This window comes from Cydia splendana, chromosome 13 (genome assembly GCF_910591565.1).
Source record: "Cydia splendana chromosome 13, ilCydSple1.2, whole genome shotgun sequence".
Taxonomy (NCBI): Eukaryota; Metazoa; Arthropoda; class Insecta; order Lepidoptera; family Tortricidae; genus Cydia; species Cydia splendana.
Window position 1 is genome coordinate 14,198,667 of NC_085972.1, and position 16,103 is coordinate 14,214,769.

General features: G+C 38.2%; 2 protein-coding genes across 2 annotated transcripts; both read right to left on the reverse strand.

Moving 5' to 3' along the window:
- On the reverse strand, positions 1-3,001 carry LOC134796584 (uncharacterized). The gene is made up of 4 exons (XM_063768758.1): positions 2,036-3,001; positions 1,377-1,457; positions 636-801; positions 1-164 (listed from the first exon to the last, which is right to left on the reverse strand). Exons 1-4 carry the CDS (start codon positions 2,894-2,896, stop codon positions 1-3), a joined length of 1,272 nt encoding a protein of 423 aa, XP_063624828.1. The 5' UTR covers positions 2,897-3,001.
- A 3,190-nt stretch (positions 3,002-6,191) lies between these two features.
- Positions 6,192-11,030, reverse strand: LOC134796586 (uncharacterized). The gene is made up of 4 exons (XM_063768759.1): positions 10,170-11,030; positions 9,545-9,625; positions 6,934-7,102; positions 6,192-6,429 (listed from the first exon to the last, which is right to left on the reverse strand). The coding sequence occupies exons 1-4, from the start codon at positions 11,028-11,030 to the stop codon at positions 6,266-6,268; spliced, it is 1,275 nt and encodes a 424-aa protein (XP_063624829.1). The 3' UTR covers positions 6,192-6,265.
- Positions 11,031-16,103: the final 5,073 nt, after the last annotated feature.

Here is a 16,103-nt window from a genome sequence, read left to right on the forward strand (position 1 = left end):
TTAGTTTACACTTTGTATTAAAATAATAGTGTAAGTAACCATAACGGAAACTAGGGACACTAGAAAGCCATATTCAAGACGGAAGAAGAACGCAGTATGAAACTGGATGGGTCGTGATTGGATCAGCCCTCGGAGTGCGGTCAGCTCTGACCTTAAATCAGCATCTGAAATTAATTTGTAGTTTGTACAAACAGCAACACTCGATACATTTCATACATTGTTGTTATATGTACTTGTTATAAAGACTATAACCTGATAAATGTTGGTGGCCTAATAGCAGTAAGGCGAGCGACTTTCAAACAGAAGATTGCGGTTTCTAATCTCGACTAGTACTATCTACCGATGAGATTTTGGAATTTATATAAGTACCTAAGAAATATCATTAGATCTGGAGGCACGGCAGTGCCTCGATCCGCCAAGTCGAGCAATCGATATTTCCCAATTAAGTATCACTGTTCGGAGTGTTCGGTAAAGGAAAACATCGCCAGGAAACCGGATTAATTCCAATAAGGCTTAGTTTCCCCCTGGGTTGAAGCTCAGATGGCAGTCGCCTTCGTAAAAATTTGTCCCTGCATTAATTCTTCGGAGTAGGTAGCCATCGCCAACCTTCAGGAATATTATGACAGTCCACTCACCAGGCTCTTTGCCGATAAGAATGTGGTCGATGACGGCGAGCGCGGCATCGCGCTGCTTATACGCGCGCTCGCACTCCGACACCAGCGTGCCGACCACGAACGCGCACGTCACCATTCGTAAAATGTTCGCGGCTGCGGGATAGATTCCGGATGCGTGGATGGTGGGCTGGAATCAAAATACATATACGTTTATTTCTAACAATATGTTGCTTACTAAATAAAATGCACATTGTAAAATATTTAGCATAACTCTATTTAGTAAGTCTCATAAGTTCTTTTAAGAAAATGTTATCAGTGATCAATCATCATTATCACTCGATCGCAATATTCGCAATGCTGTATTCGATCGCCCAAGGGACAGAAGGTTCTTGCGACGGCAGCTGCGGTAACGGACGCAAAGAATTCGAATAGTTTAGTTTAGATTTGTGTGTTAAGTATGCATATAAGTGTTAAGTAAATTCATCGTGGTTAGACCAACCGGTCCTTCTAAAATACAATGGTAGGTACCTACCTATAGGCACCTACAATACCTATTTGGGCGACTGGTACCTACTATGACCCTAAGTATGATATGTATATTGATTCAATGTATTGTATTAATGTAAATATACGTAACTGCTACCTCTAGCACATATTTAATTAATAATGCTGACATCGATTAATTAGAAATAGTAATTTTACTATTGGCGTCGGGTCAAAGTTACCGAATTCGGGTGGGAATATAGATAGAATGATACAAACCTGTGATCCGGTGACCAGTCTTACGGATGTGTTAGTAAACCGTATCATATCTATCAGCAGGCTCAAACTGTTTAGTAATATCTACAAATGAAGAAAGTAAAATTGTTAGTTAGATAATATTAAGTACCAACATTACCTAAACTAATTTTACGGTTTAAATTTTAAATAACGTTGGTATTTTTAGCTAACCAACCATACCAATGACAAAAAGTGCATGTAAATCAACTGTACACCATAGTTTTTCAAGTATAAATGCCCAAGTAATTTGTTCTGTATCTTTTCAATTAAAATCATATATTTGGTTGTGTGGGTTCCATGTGATTGCGCCGCTTTCCAATCTACTCCTAACAAGGACGTTATATGTATAGAACTGTTGCAGTATTTCGGAAATCTTTCGTCTGACCCAATATGAAGCCTAGGTTCCTATAAGCTTTTTTACGAATACCTATAACGTGCGTTCGGAACTTCGGAAGGACAATAAGTCAGGCTCAACAGTCAACATGTATCCCTAGATCTCGTACTGATAATATATTACTCGTCATGGGCGTCGCAAAAGTACACAACACTACGTTCGTAAAGTGTCTTTAAGACGAGCTAAGACCCATATTCAAGCTCATTGCGCTTTCGTGTTACTTGTCTAATGCTCCTTGGATGCTTACCCTTGTTCCAAACATGCTGTTTATGAAGATACACTGTTCACACAAAAGAAGGTAGCATCTACTCAGCCATTTTACATTTTGAGGGTTATTCCCTGCCAATGTTCTGACTGGCTGATGCGTCTCGTTGGTATTGCCAAGTTTCGATGGACTTTCAAAATAGAACCAAAGTTTGTTACCAATGGGGTCGCTGAAATCTCCTGGAATGTCCTTAGTATCACAGTAGCATTCCTGAAGTTGATACACAATACATTTCATACGATATTCTACGTGCATAACATGTGACATGAGATCAAGCGTACTGAACATCTTGATCAGGAAATAAATGTAACTGATGGCATATAATGTTGGAAGTGAGGTCCCATAACTTATTGCCCATGAGGTAAAGTCACACGCTGAAGTAATTATCCAAATTACAATGAAATATGCTATGAATTTAATAAGTCTTCTTTTGATAGCTGAGTAATTGGTGGTAATAAGAATTTGATCGATATTTATTATGTGTTTATGATACTCTGCATATGTCTCTCGGCCATATTTGAACACAAAAAACAAGTCCACTAGGTATTGACTATAATCGTAGCACATTTGTACCGCGTCAGTTAATTTAATAGAAAGGTTAACATCATTGTAGTGATAGCGAATTTTTATATACAAACAGTAGAAGGTCAAAAACCCTAGTACTGATGCCGAAGCCAGCGCCTTTAACACTATCCAGAATAATTGCCAACTTGTATTAGGACCTGAAACTGAACAATTTAAAGAAAGTATGCTCGTTAATCTTTTTATAGGCTTGAAAGTATTTTGTATATCGGCACTTCTTCGGTCAGCTGATATAACCCTAAACACGCCGGAAACTCGCATTTTTATTACACTAAAATTAAAATATTGGCTCCACCACGGGAACGACCGGTGACAGTTTCGACGAGAGCGGTATGTAATTTTAATTTATGTAGAGCAAACTTAGGTGTGGCCGAATATACAGCGTGTTGTAAATATAATTCGCGTAGACAGTTAGTCTATAAATGAGTTTAGCGTTACTACTAGTAGATACCCACTTACCCACCTTAATTAACTAGAACATAAACGCGGACCAGCCACATTGTATCAATCAGCACGCCAATGATTGTTTAATTTTAAGTATAAATATTGAATGCCCCTAATTACTGTTTTGCATGCATCACTAACACAGATACCTATATAGGACCATAGGTGCCTTAACTGTATGTGCGATCTAGCAGCCTAGTCAATTATAGCACGCGTCCTATTTTCACACCATTTCGAGCTCATTTCCATAGCTATCCGCGGCTCGCTAAATAGTTTAGACTTTAGAACCTACGACATGTAAACTAGGCCCTTTATTGAAAAAAAATATGTACCTACCTACAACGACTAAAAACTGGTTTACCGATTTTTTTATTGTATATCGCCCTTCGTTACCCTGTACCTACATCACAGCAGTATAATTTTAGTATAAAGTGATACCCGAAGGACGTGCCAAGCAAAATTTTGAACAGAAAGAAGTATATTTTCAAGGTTATTGAGGTAATACGTTAAAACCCGCGCGATGGTCATATTTTTTGTTCCCTTCTAATTTCCTGACTTTACTTCTCCTCGTCTAGTTCTCTATAAAAACACCCTTTCTACACACCACTTAATATTAAATGATAAATAAATAATTGTTGTACCTACCGCCTAATATACACTATTAGAAGGGGACAATACTCATTAATTTAATGGGTGCTATGACGTAGTAATCGGTATTGTGTTTCTTCATTAAATTTTGTCATAACCACCATCATCATCGAAGTGCGTGAGAGATATCTGCATCTCACTCCTACGTATATCTGCGTCCCTGTCGTCAGTTACTGAATTCAGGAAGTACCTACCTATCTTTAGTCTTTCCGCAATTTAGTCGTCCTAACCAAAGAGAATCCTAACTAGCATCCGTTCTAGTAAGTATTCTAACTAGCATCCTTACTTACTAGTTTACTAACTAGCATTCTAAAAAATTGTTCCTATTTAGTGCAGTTTGAGTCTGGCAAACCAACTTTAATTGAAGTAATGAAATTCAAAATTTCAAATTCAAAATGTTTTATTTGCAAATATAGGTAGCACATACAGTGATGGTAATCTTACAACAGGTGGTGTCGCTATATTTGACCAACAGGCATGCAAAAAACGTATGTACATATGTAGAAATGATTTCAATCTTAAGCATATTGTTGTATGTTTAAGATTAAAATCACTCCAAGATATAGGTTGCCTTAAATCTAAATTACATTAATGTGCAGTAACTATGAATAGAAATCAATATCAAGGAATTAAAATGGATGTCAAAGTTTAAATTTATATAGTAAATAAGAATACAAAAGTCAAAATGAGAAAAAATAAAAATTTAATATTCAAATAATCCGAGAGACAATAGTAGCATTTATCTGTTAAGAATGTCATCAATGCACGTTTGAATTCACTGGTGTCCTTATTTCTAATTGTGTCAGGTAGTTTATTATAAATTTTGCTTCCCAAACAAATGACACTCTTTAATTTAAGGGCAGTATTAGCTGATTCGGTATGAAAATCCATTTGTACTATTCTTTTATTTCGTGAATGCGTTGCTTTTTTAAAAAGCGTGGAACAAAGACAGCAATTTCATAGATAAAGAGCGAAGGTAGAGTAAGCAATTTTAAACTTTTGAAATGTGGGGCGTAGCTATCAAGTGTTTTTAAGCCACATATTGATCTTATGCATCTTGTTTGGGCTTTAAAGACTAATTCTCTATTAGTAGAGTTACTCCAAAAGATAATTCCATACCTCAACGTAGACACAACATAACCATGATACGCAGCCATGACCGCATCCCTACTGACTATCTTTGCAAGTCTAGATAGCGCATATGAGTATATATTTAGTTTGTATGAGATATTCATCCTTCGCACCTACATTTTTAAATTTGCCGCTTTTTCTACTGACAAAGCTAAGCTGGCTTGCCAACCTTATAGTGCGACATAAATTACCTAGTAGAAATTATAGTTAGTCAAAGGACTGTCTCATTTCAAACATAGACAGAGAGAATCATACTATCTTTGTATTACATTAGTACTAGCACCCAAAAGAAAAGGATGACTATAGTTTTTTTGTTCATGACTAACGTATAATTCAGTAAATATCGCAGTCCATTCGAAATTGCCTTATCGATTGCTTGCTACTAATTTCATTTAGGTAAAAAACCTACCTATATATTATTTATTATTCTAAGTGCCAATTAGTACTAGGTACGACCCTGGCATATATTATGTACACTTGCACACGGTGTAGCCCCTACTAACTTATAAAGTTTTTATAAATTGCTAAACTTGACACCGCAGAGAAAAGTAGTAGCACCATAAAATGGGGTAACTATAGTCCTAATACAACTATAGTCCAGTTTTTAACGTTGATTATCAACGAGCCTTTTTGATTTGTACTCGTTTAACTCGTTACATTTATTTTGTTGTCTAGATATTATACTAATGTTTTTTTTTATATTAGATACTCATTATAATTTGAAAAATATTTTACTACATATTTTACTGGAACTTGAACTTTGACCATAGTTGTAAGTTACCTACCTGATTTTACGGTAATTATCCAATTGAAGGGATGTTTACAAAAACAACATAACTGACTACACTGGTTGACACCTGAAACGATTAACAATGTTCTTAAAAAAGTGTCAACCGCTCTAAGCAGTTATGTTGTTTTTGTAAACATCCCTTCAATTATTCTAATTGTATCGTTAGTTAGTAATACCAAAAAGAATAGATAGTATAGAGGGGTCCTGTCATTGTAAATTTTGTAGTCACTGTAAATCTACTGCCATCTATCGACACACGACTAAAACTCAAAATGAAAACGTATAAAGTTATCAAAAAATGTATATATATGGATAAACGATTTTATTATTTTTATTCATTTTGATCCCTGTTCATTCACTGATATCTATGTGTTAAAATTGTTAAATATGAAACGGTGTCGTCACGCCATCTAGCCGAGGATATGCTAAAGGTGTGTGCGCCATCTATTCGAGAATGACTTTTGCTTGAATTCCGAGGCACGTTTTTTCCGTAGACTTTATTCGTCTTATACGAAGTTACATATGGCTTTGGTAATACTGTTAGTACAGGCTGTTTTATTAAGTTTGAAAAGTTTACAGTTAAAGGCACAGTTACAGTTTATTAAAACTACATTTCCTTAGTTTACACTTTGTATTAAAATAATAGTGTAAGTAACCATAACGGAACCTAGGGACACGAGAAAGCCATATTCAAGACGGAAGAAGAACGCAGTATGAAACTGGATGGGTCGTGATTGGATCAGCCCTCGGAGTGCGGTCAGCTCTGACCTTAAATCAGCATCTGAAATTAATTTGTAGTTTGTACAAACAGCAACATTCGATCCTAACTGTACATCGGTGGTTCGGTGGACCTTATTACAATAACCATCAAGGTTCACCGATGCACAGTAGTTAACAGTGTGGGCGATGGTACTCAAATGCTTTTATAGAGACTAGGCCTAAAACTTGATAAATGTTGGTGGCCTAGGGGTAAGGCGAGCGACTTTCAAACAGAAGATCGCGGTTTCTAGTCCCTACTTGATGAGTAGTACGATGAGTTTTTGGAATTTATGTACCTAAAAAATATAATGAGATCTGGGGGCACGCACGGAAGTGCCTCGACCCGCGAAGTCGAGCAATAGATAGTACCCAACTTAAGCATCACAGTTCGGTAAAGAAAAACATCGCCAGGAAACCGGGTCGAATCCCAATAAGGCTTAGTTTTGGAAGTTCAGATGGCAGTCGCCTTCGTAAAAACTAGTCCCTGCATTAATTCTTTGAAGTAGGTTAGGTTGCCATTGCCAACCTTCAGGAATATTGCCGATAAGAATGTGGTCGATGACGGCGAGCGCTGCATCGCGCTGCCTATACGCGCGCTCGCACTCCGACACCAGCGTGCCGACCACGAACGCGCATGTCACCATTCGCAAAATGTTCGAGGCTGCGGGATAGATACCTGATGCGTGAATGGTGGGCTGGAATCAAAATATACTTTTTAATAAAATTGCTCAAAAAGTTTAGTTTTTGTAGCTGCAAATCGTGCGTAGTTTGATTTTTTAGGGTTCCGTACCTAAAGGGTAAAACGGGACCCTATTACTAAGACTCCGCTGTCCGTCCGTCCGTCCGTCCGTCTGTCACCAGGCTGTATCTCACGAACCGTGATAGCTAGACAGTTGAAATTTTCACAGATGATGTATTTCTGTTGCCGCTATAACAACAAATACTAAAAACAGAATAAAATAAAGATTTAAGTGGGGCTCCCATACAACAAACGTGATTTTTGACCGAAGTTAAGCAACGTCGGGCGGGGTCAGTACTTGGATGGGTGACCGTTTTTTTTTGCATTATGGTACGGAACCCTTCGTCCGCGAGTCCGACTCGCACTTGCCCGGTTTTTTACACTAGTGCTAAAAAGTAATCTGATTGATACTTTTTAAATAAATGAGTATTATGCGAGACCCGCTTATAATTGACCCACCTGAACAACGCGCGATTGGGCATAAAGGAGTATTATTCGAGACCCAATATTACTTGAACAACGCGCGATTGAATGAATCTGTCGTTCGTACACTGCACTTAAGAATATAAATGTAATTAATTAGATATATATCAATATAAAGAAATAAAAACAGATTCATGTTTTTTTACATAATTATATGTTCTGAAATAATAATACAATTTCTCTTCAATTGGCATAATGCTGACAACAGTGACAACAGAATTCACATTGAAAAAAAAAATGGCAATTAAAAGTAAAACTTTTTTATTCCCGTCCCGCCTTTTTTATTCAACATTTAAGTGATTTATGTTTGTAATTGCCACGAACGTATCATAGGTTATTAAATAAAAATTAGTGATTCAGACGTTTTTGGAGTTAATTTAACGCCACCAGATATCAAAGCAAAGGCATCCGTTGCAAGTGACAGTATACGGAAAAATCGAAAGCATTATACATTGTGTATGAACATTTTTCGCAATTGTATAAAAAACGTTGTTCGACACACGTGCGGAAGTGTCATTTTCACTCGTCCCGAAGAAACCTCGGTACTCGTGCAAAATATAACTACCATTCTTGCAAACAATATGTTGCTTTCTAGATAAAATGCACATTGTAAATTAGGTAGCTTATTTATCTCTAGTCTCTCTTATTCAATAAGTACCTAGTTCTTCTAAGAAAATGTTATCAGTTATCACTAGATCGCAATGGCGTATTCGATCGCTCAAGGGACTGAAAGTTTTTGTGACTGTCAGCTGCGGTAAAGGTTGCAATGTATTTGGATAGTTTAGTTAGTTTATATTTGTGAATATTTTAGGGTCAGTTATTAAACCACAGACCAGTGTTTCAATCGTAGGTAAGTGGATAATTGTGGATAAGGCTTCGTCACACAGGCGCGTTTTCCGGGCGGGCGGGGCGTGAGCGGGGCGCGCGGAAAACGCGGCACATTCAGTAAATCGAATAAATATTCAAATGTCAAAATGGCTACACGCGAGGGTACTACAGTAGACAGTACAATAGAGCGATATTTGGGCGACCGAACCACTGTCCGAGCTGAGCCACTGTTCCCGCTTTGACCCTCGTATGATATTTATATTGATTCAATGTATTGTATTAATATTTAATATACGTAACTGCTACCTCTAGCACATATTTAATTAATAATGCTGACATTGATAATATTAGGAATGACCCCATGTCATCCATTTATTACATCACACGTTTAGGGGGGGAGGGGGGTCACGAAAATGTGACATATTGTGACAGGAGGGAGAGGGAGAGTCACAAACTTTGTGACGTCACTTTAAATTACTATGAAGTATTTGAACAAATTAAATTATTTTTCAGATAATATTTTTTAGGGGGCGCCACAAGCCTTCAGTAGGAAGTGCATATGCTTGGAAAATTTGACTAATGTCGCTGTGGCCCGGTGGCCGAGTGGTTCAGGCACCTGCCGCGATAGCAGAGGACGCTGGTTCGATTCCAGCCTGGGGCACTGGAGGCCTTGGTCACTTTTTCTTAGTATATGACATTTATTTCAGTTTATTTCAGTGTCACTTTAAATTATTTAATTCGCTGTACAGTTAAATAACTAATTCAATTTTCTTTCCTAATAAGTTTTGGGTTATTAAATTACTACTAATATTTCTGTTTTCATAAATATTTTGTTAAAATATTAATAATAGTAAAAATGTGACGACACACCAGGGGGGAGGGGTTTGCCAAATGTGACCAAGTGTGACAATGAGGAGGGAGGGGTCAAAAAACCTAGAAATTCGTGTGATGTAATTAATGGATGACCCGTATGTAGTAATTTTACTATTGGCTTGACGTGTCGGAGTCGGAAGCCGGTGTTGCTCGAAGACTATTGGCGTCGGTTCAAAGTTACCGAATTCGGGTGGGAATATAGAATGATACAAACCTGCGATCCGGTGACCAGTCTTACGGCCATGTTAGTAAACCGTATCATATCTATCAGCTGGCTCAGGCTGTTTAGTAATATCTACAAATGAAGAAAGCAAAATTGTTAGTTAGACAATATTAAGTACCAACACCAATGCCAAAAAGTGTCGGGCACATCAACTGGTAAGTAAATGGATATAGGTACACCATAGTTTTTCAAGTATAAATGCCTAAGAAATTCGTTTTGTATTTTTTCAATTAATATTATACATATATTTGGTTGTGTGGGTTCCATCTGATTGCGCCGCTTTCCAATCTACTCCTAACAAGGGCGTTATATAGAGCTTTCACAGCCTCAGTATTTCGGATTTTTTTGTTCTTACCCAATATGAAGCCTAGATCCCTACAGGCTTTTTTACAAATACCTATAACGTGCGTTCGGAACTTCGGAAGGACAAGTCAGGCTCAACAAACAACAAGTATCCCTAGATTTCGTACTGATAATAGGTATGTTACTCGTCATGGGCGTCGCAAAAGTACACTATACTGCGTTCGTAAAGTGTCTTTCTTTTAGACCAGCAAAGACCCAGATCAAAGCTCATTGCGCTTTCGTGTTACTTGTCTAATGCTTCTTGGATGCTTACCCTTGTCCCAAACATGCTGTTTATAAAGACACACTGTTCACACAAAAGAAGGTAGCATCTACTCAGCCATTTTACATTTTGAGGGTTATTCCCTGCCAATGTTCTGACTGGCTGATGCGTCTCGTTGGTATTGCCAAGTTTCAATGGACTTTCACAATAGAACCAAAATTTGTTATCAATTGGGTCGCTGAAATCTCCTGGAATGTCTTTGGTATCACAGTAGCATTCCTGAAGTTGATACACAATACATTTCATACGATATTCTACGTGCATAACATGTGACATGAGATCAAGCGTACTGAACATTTTGATCAGGAAATAAATGTAACTGGTGGCATATAATGTTGGAAGTGAGGTCCCATAACTTATTGCCCATGCGGTGAAGTCACACGCTGAAGTAATTATCCAAATTACAATGAAATATGCTATGAATTTAATAAGTCTTCTATTAATAGCTGAGTAATTGGTGGTAGTAAGAATTTGATCGATATTTATTATGTTTTTATGATACTCTGCATATGTCTCTCGGCCATATTTGAACACAAAAAACAAGTCCACTAGGTATTGACTATAATGGTAGCACAATTGTACCGCGTCAGTTAATTTAATAGAAAGGTTAACATCATTGTAGTGATAGCGAATTTTTATATACAAACAGTAGAAGGTCAAAAACCCTAGTACTGATGCCGAAGCCAGCGCCTTAAACACTATCCAGAATAATTTCCAACTTGTATTAGGACCTGAACCTGAACAATTTAAAGAAACTATACTCGTTAATCTTTTTATAGGATTGAAAGTATTTTGTATTACGGCACTTCTTCGGTCAGCTGATATAACCCTATTAACGCCGGAAACTCGCATTTTTATTACAATAAAATTAAAATATTGGCTACACCGTGAGAACGACCGGTGACAATTTCGACGTGCGTTAAAGTAATTTTAATTTATGTAGAGCAAATTTAGGCGTGGCCGAATATACAGCGTGTTGTAAATATAATTCGCGTAGACAGTAATAGGCTATAACTGAGTTTAGCGTAACTGCGAACTATTGGGTACGTAGTATGTACATGTACCTTAATTAACTAGAATTACTAGAACATAAACGCGGACGAGCCACATTGTATCAATCAGCAAGCTACCCTAATAGCATTTTCTTGTAGGGATTTTGTTGGGCCTTTGTTTACGTATTAGTTGGGCAACCGTTATATTTGGCCGTACGATTTGCTGGAGGGCCCTCGACAAAGGCCCTCCCGAAGATTCCCAACAGAGGGCCATAAGAGTAATTTATTCGTTGGGCCTATTTAAATAAATCATACAATTATTCAACGGTGGTGGTTTTGGTTGGGCCGTGGTTGGGCCTATACACATTTGTTTGATGGTTGGTTAATTGTTACATTTGGCCATACGATTTGCTGGAGGGCCCTCGACAAAGGCCCTCCCCAAGATTCCCAACAGAGGGCCATTAGAGTAATTTTTTCGTTGGGCCTATTTAAATAAATCATACAATTATTCAACGGTGGTGGTTTTGGTTGGGCCGTGGTTGGGCCTATACACATTTGTTTGATGGTTGGTTAATTGTTACATTTGGCCGTATGGCTTGCTGTAGGGCCAACTTTTATTTATATATATATATATATTTATTTATATTAGTTCTTTTAGTTTAGTTTAGTGACTTTGTATCCTATAGTTTGTATTGTAGTAATTACTTTTAGTATTAAGCACTGTACCTAAAAATAAAATTGAATATAGTTGTCAATCGCTCTCGCAGACTTCCAAGATACAGGCTCAGCCTAGTTTGGAGTCTGATAGATATTTTTCTGCACATGTATACAACTCTTTTTATGATAATAAATTATTTGTATTTGTATTTGTATTTGTATAACTGCAAAAAAATAAAAAAGGGCAATTTTTTCGTTGTGCTTCTGTTTGCAAATTCAACAATTGCCCAACGGCAAGTCAGGTAGGTCGGTAGGTCGTCGTGCACCAGGTTGAAGGCCCAACACAGCTTGTCCCACAAAGGGCCAACATTGTAACTTTAACGTTGGGCCTTGTATAGGATTCTTACAATACTACCGTAGGTAAATAGTTGTGTAATTTATAGTGTGCCTACAGTCTAATTATGTAATGGGCTTTTGTTTACGAGTCCTACAGTTACCCTACGTTAAGTAAGTGGTTGTGTAATACGACGTTGGGCCTTTGCTGATAAATATTACAATTACACTACGGTAGGTATTGGTTGTATCCACATGAAGGCCCTAGGCTAGGCAGCAGTTGTTGTTAATCTTCTCTGTATCGTTCCAATTTTAGTATATGTACTGCCGAAGCAAGTACACTTACTATACACTCTAATTTGTATATATACTAACCGCACTTCGAAACTTCGTAAGCGAGATTTATGTTTTTTGAGATTTAAATTGAGAAAATGTTGGTAAAATACAATTTTTTAAATTTATGTATAAATTTTATAGTTATAGCTATTAGATTTATAAGTTACTTTTAAAAAATATTATGACTATATTCGGAATAATCGAGAAAATAACTATAACTTCGATGTTTGGAGACAGTAACGCCATCTAGTGACGCCACAAGCAAACTCAACTGGTATTGTTGATGGGCATCAGTACCACAGCCAATGTTGGTAAATGCGATATTTGTGCTCACTGGGCCAACGAATGTTATTGTTGTTTAGCCACCGGTACCAAAATACACAAAGGCCCATTGTTAGGCGTCAGTGCCACAGCCAATGTTGGTAAATACGATATTTGTCATCATTGGGCCATCGGATGATATCTTTGACTAGCCAACGTTACCAAAATACACAAAGGCCCATTGTTGGGCATCCGTGCCACAGCCAATGTTGGTAAATGCGGTATTCGTCACCATTGGGCCAACGAATGTTATCGTTGTTTAGCGAACGGTAGCAAAATACACAAAGGCCCATTGTTGGGCCTCAATGCTACAGCCAATGTTGGTAAATGCGATATTTGTCGTCATTGGGCCATCGTATGGTATCGTTGATTAGCCAACGTTACCAAAATAAACAAAGGCCCATTGTTGGGCATCAGTGCCACAGTCAATGTTGGTAAATGCGATATTTGTCATCATTGGGCCATCGGATGATATCGTTGATTAGCCAACGTTACCAAAATACACAAAGGCCCATTGTTGGGCATCAATGCTACAGTCAATGTTGGTAAATGCGATATTTGTCGTCATTGGGCCATCGGATGATATCGTTGATTAGCCAACGTTACCAAAATAATCAAAGGCCCATTGTTGGGCATCAGTGCCACAGCCAATGTTGGTAAATGCGATTTTTGTCATCATTGGGCCATCGGATGATATCGTTGATTAGCCAACGTTACCAAAATACACAAAGGCCCATTGTTGGGCATCAATGCTACAGCCAATGTTGGTAAATGCGATATTTGTCGTCATTGGGCCATCGGATGATATCTTTGACTAGCCAACGTTACCAAAATACACAAAGGCCCATTGTTGGGCATCCGTGCCACAGCCAATGTTGGTAAATGCGGTATTCGTCACCATTGGGCCAACGAATGTTATCGTTGTTTAGCGAACGGTAGCAAAATACACAAAGGCCCATTGTTGGGCCTCAATGCTACAGCCAATGTTGGTAAATGCGATATTTGTCGTCATTGGGCCATCGTATGATATCGTTGATTAGCCAACGTTACCAAAATAAACAAAGGCCCATTGTTGGGCATCAGTGCCACAGTCAATGTTGGTAAATGCGATATTTGTCATCATTGGGCCATCGGATGATATCGTTGATTAGCCAACGTTACCAAAATACACAAAGGCCCATTGTTGGGCATCAATGCTACAGTCAATGTTGGTAAATGCGATATTTGTCGTCATTGGGCCATCGGATGATATCGTTGATTAGCCAACGTTACCAAAATAAACAAAGGCCCATTGTTGGGCATCAGTGCCACAGCCAATGTTGGTAAATGCGATTTTTGTCATCATTGGGCCATCGGATGATATCGTTGATTAGCCAACGTTACCAAAATACACAAAGGCCCATTGTTGGGCATCAATGCTACAGCCAATGTTGGTAAATGCGATATTTGTCGTCATTGGGCCATCGGATGATATCGTCGATTAGCCAACGTTACCAAAATAAACAAAGGCCCATTGTTGGGTATCAGTGCCACAGCCAATGTTGGTAAATGCGATATTTGTCATCATTGGGCCATCGGATGATATCTTTGACTAGCCAACGTTACCAAAATACACAAAGGCCCATTGTTGGGCATCCATGCCACAGCCAATGTTGGTAAATGCGGTATTCGTCACCATTGGGCTAACGAATGTTATCGTTGTTTAGCGAACGGTAGCAAAATACACAAAGGCCCATTGTTGGGCATCACTGCCACTGCCAATGTTGGTAAATGCGATGGTGGGCCAATACAAAATTAATGTTGGCTACGGAACGAACCTCATCCCAACGTTTTCCCTACCGTTGGCACCGTAGGCCCCAACGAAAATGCTACTAGGGTAATTATTGTTCAATTTTAATTATAAATATTTAATGCACCTATTATTACAGTTTTGCACGCATCACTAACACAGCTACCCTAGGAGGACCCTAGGTGCCCTAACTGTAGGTGCGAGCTAGCACCCTAAAGGCTTCGTCACACAGGCGCGTTTTCCAGGCGGGTCGTGAGCGGGGCGCGCCGCTTTTACATATAAAACGCTCACGCTCCGCTCACGCCCTGCCCGGAGAACGCGCCTGTGTGACGGAACCTTAATTATCAATTATTACCGGCTATATCTAACCTTGCAGCACGCATCCTATTTTCACAACATTTGGTACTTACTCATTTCCATAGAACAAGGGTTGGCCACCCGCGGCTCGGAGTAAACTTAGGGCCTTTATTGAAAAAAAAAAATTACCTACAACGACTAAAAACTGGTTTATCGAATTTTCAATTGTACTTACATCGTTACTCTTCGTTACCCTGCATATTAGAGCAGTATAATTTTAGTATAAAATAGCTATTGAGATACCCGAAGGACGTGCCATCACTGCCAAGCAAAATTTTGAACAGAAAGAAGTATTTTTTCAAGGTTATTGAGGTAATACGTTAAAACCCGCGCGATGGTCATATTTTTTGTTCCCTTCTAATTTTCTGACTTTACTTCTCCTCTTCTAGTTTGAAAGTTCTCTATAAAAACACCCTTTCTAAACACCACTTAATATTAAATGATAAATAAATAATTGTTACACCGCCTAATATACACTAGTAGAAGGGGGCAATACTCATTAATTTAATGGGTGCTATAACCAGTACCGTCTTTACCATAAGGGCACACGGGCCCCGTGCCCAGGGCCCCCATCCTCAGGCTATGACGTAGTAATCGGTATTGTGTTTCTTCATTAAATTTTGTCATCATCAACTTTTATGAATTTAGTCTCGTAAGGCCCACCATACAAAGTTTCCCTATTTTTCATTTGAACCTTGTTGTACAGTACATTAGGGTAACTCTCGTTTGTTTTAGAATACAATGAAACAAAAGAAATGCAATTTTATGTAGTTTTGGAAAGGTTCAAATTAGATTGAAACAGAGTGTACATTGTAATGCACATTGGGCCTTACGAGGTTAGTCTTTCCTCAATTTAGTCGTCCTAACTAGCATCCTTACTAGTATTCTAACTACTATCTTTACTTACTAGTATCCTAACTAGCATTCTAAAAATGTGTTCCTATTTAGTGCAGTTTGACTATCTATAATACATACACAAAAGCAGTATCTTCTTAGTTTGTGACTACACTAATTATACCTACTCTGGCAAACCAACTTTTATTGAATTAATGAAATTCAAATTTGTAAGGGAGATCCATCTTTCGCGCCTACATTATCAAATTTGCCGCTTTTTCTACTGTCCAAGCTGGCTTGCCAACC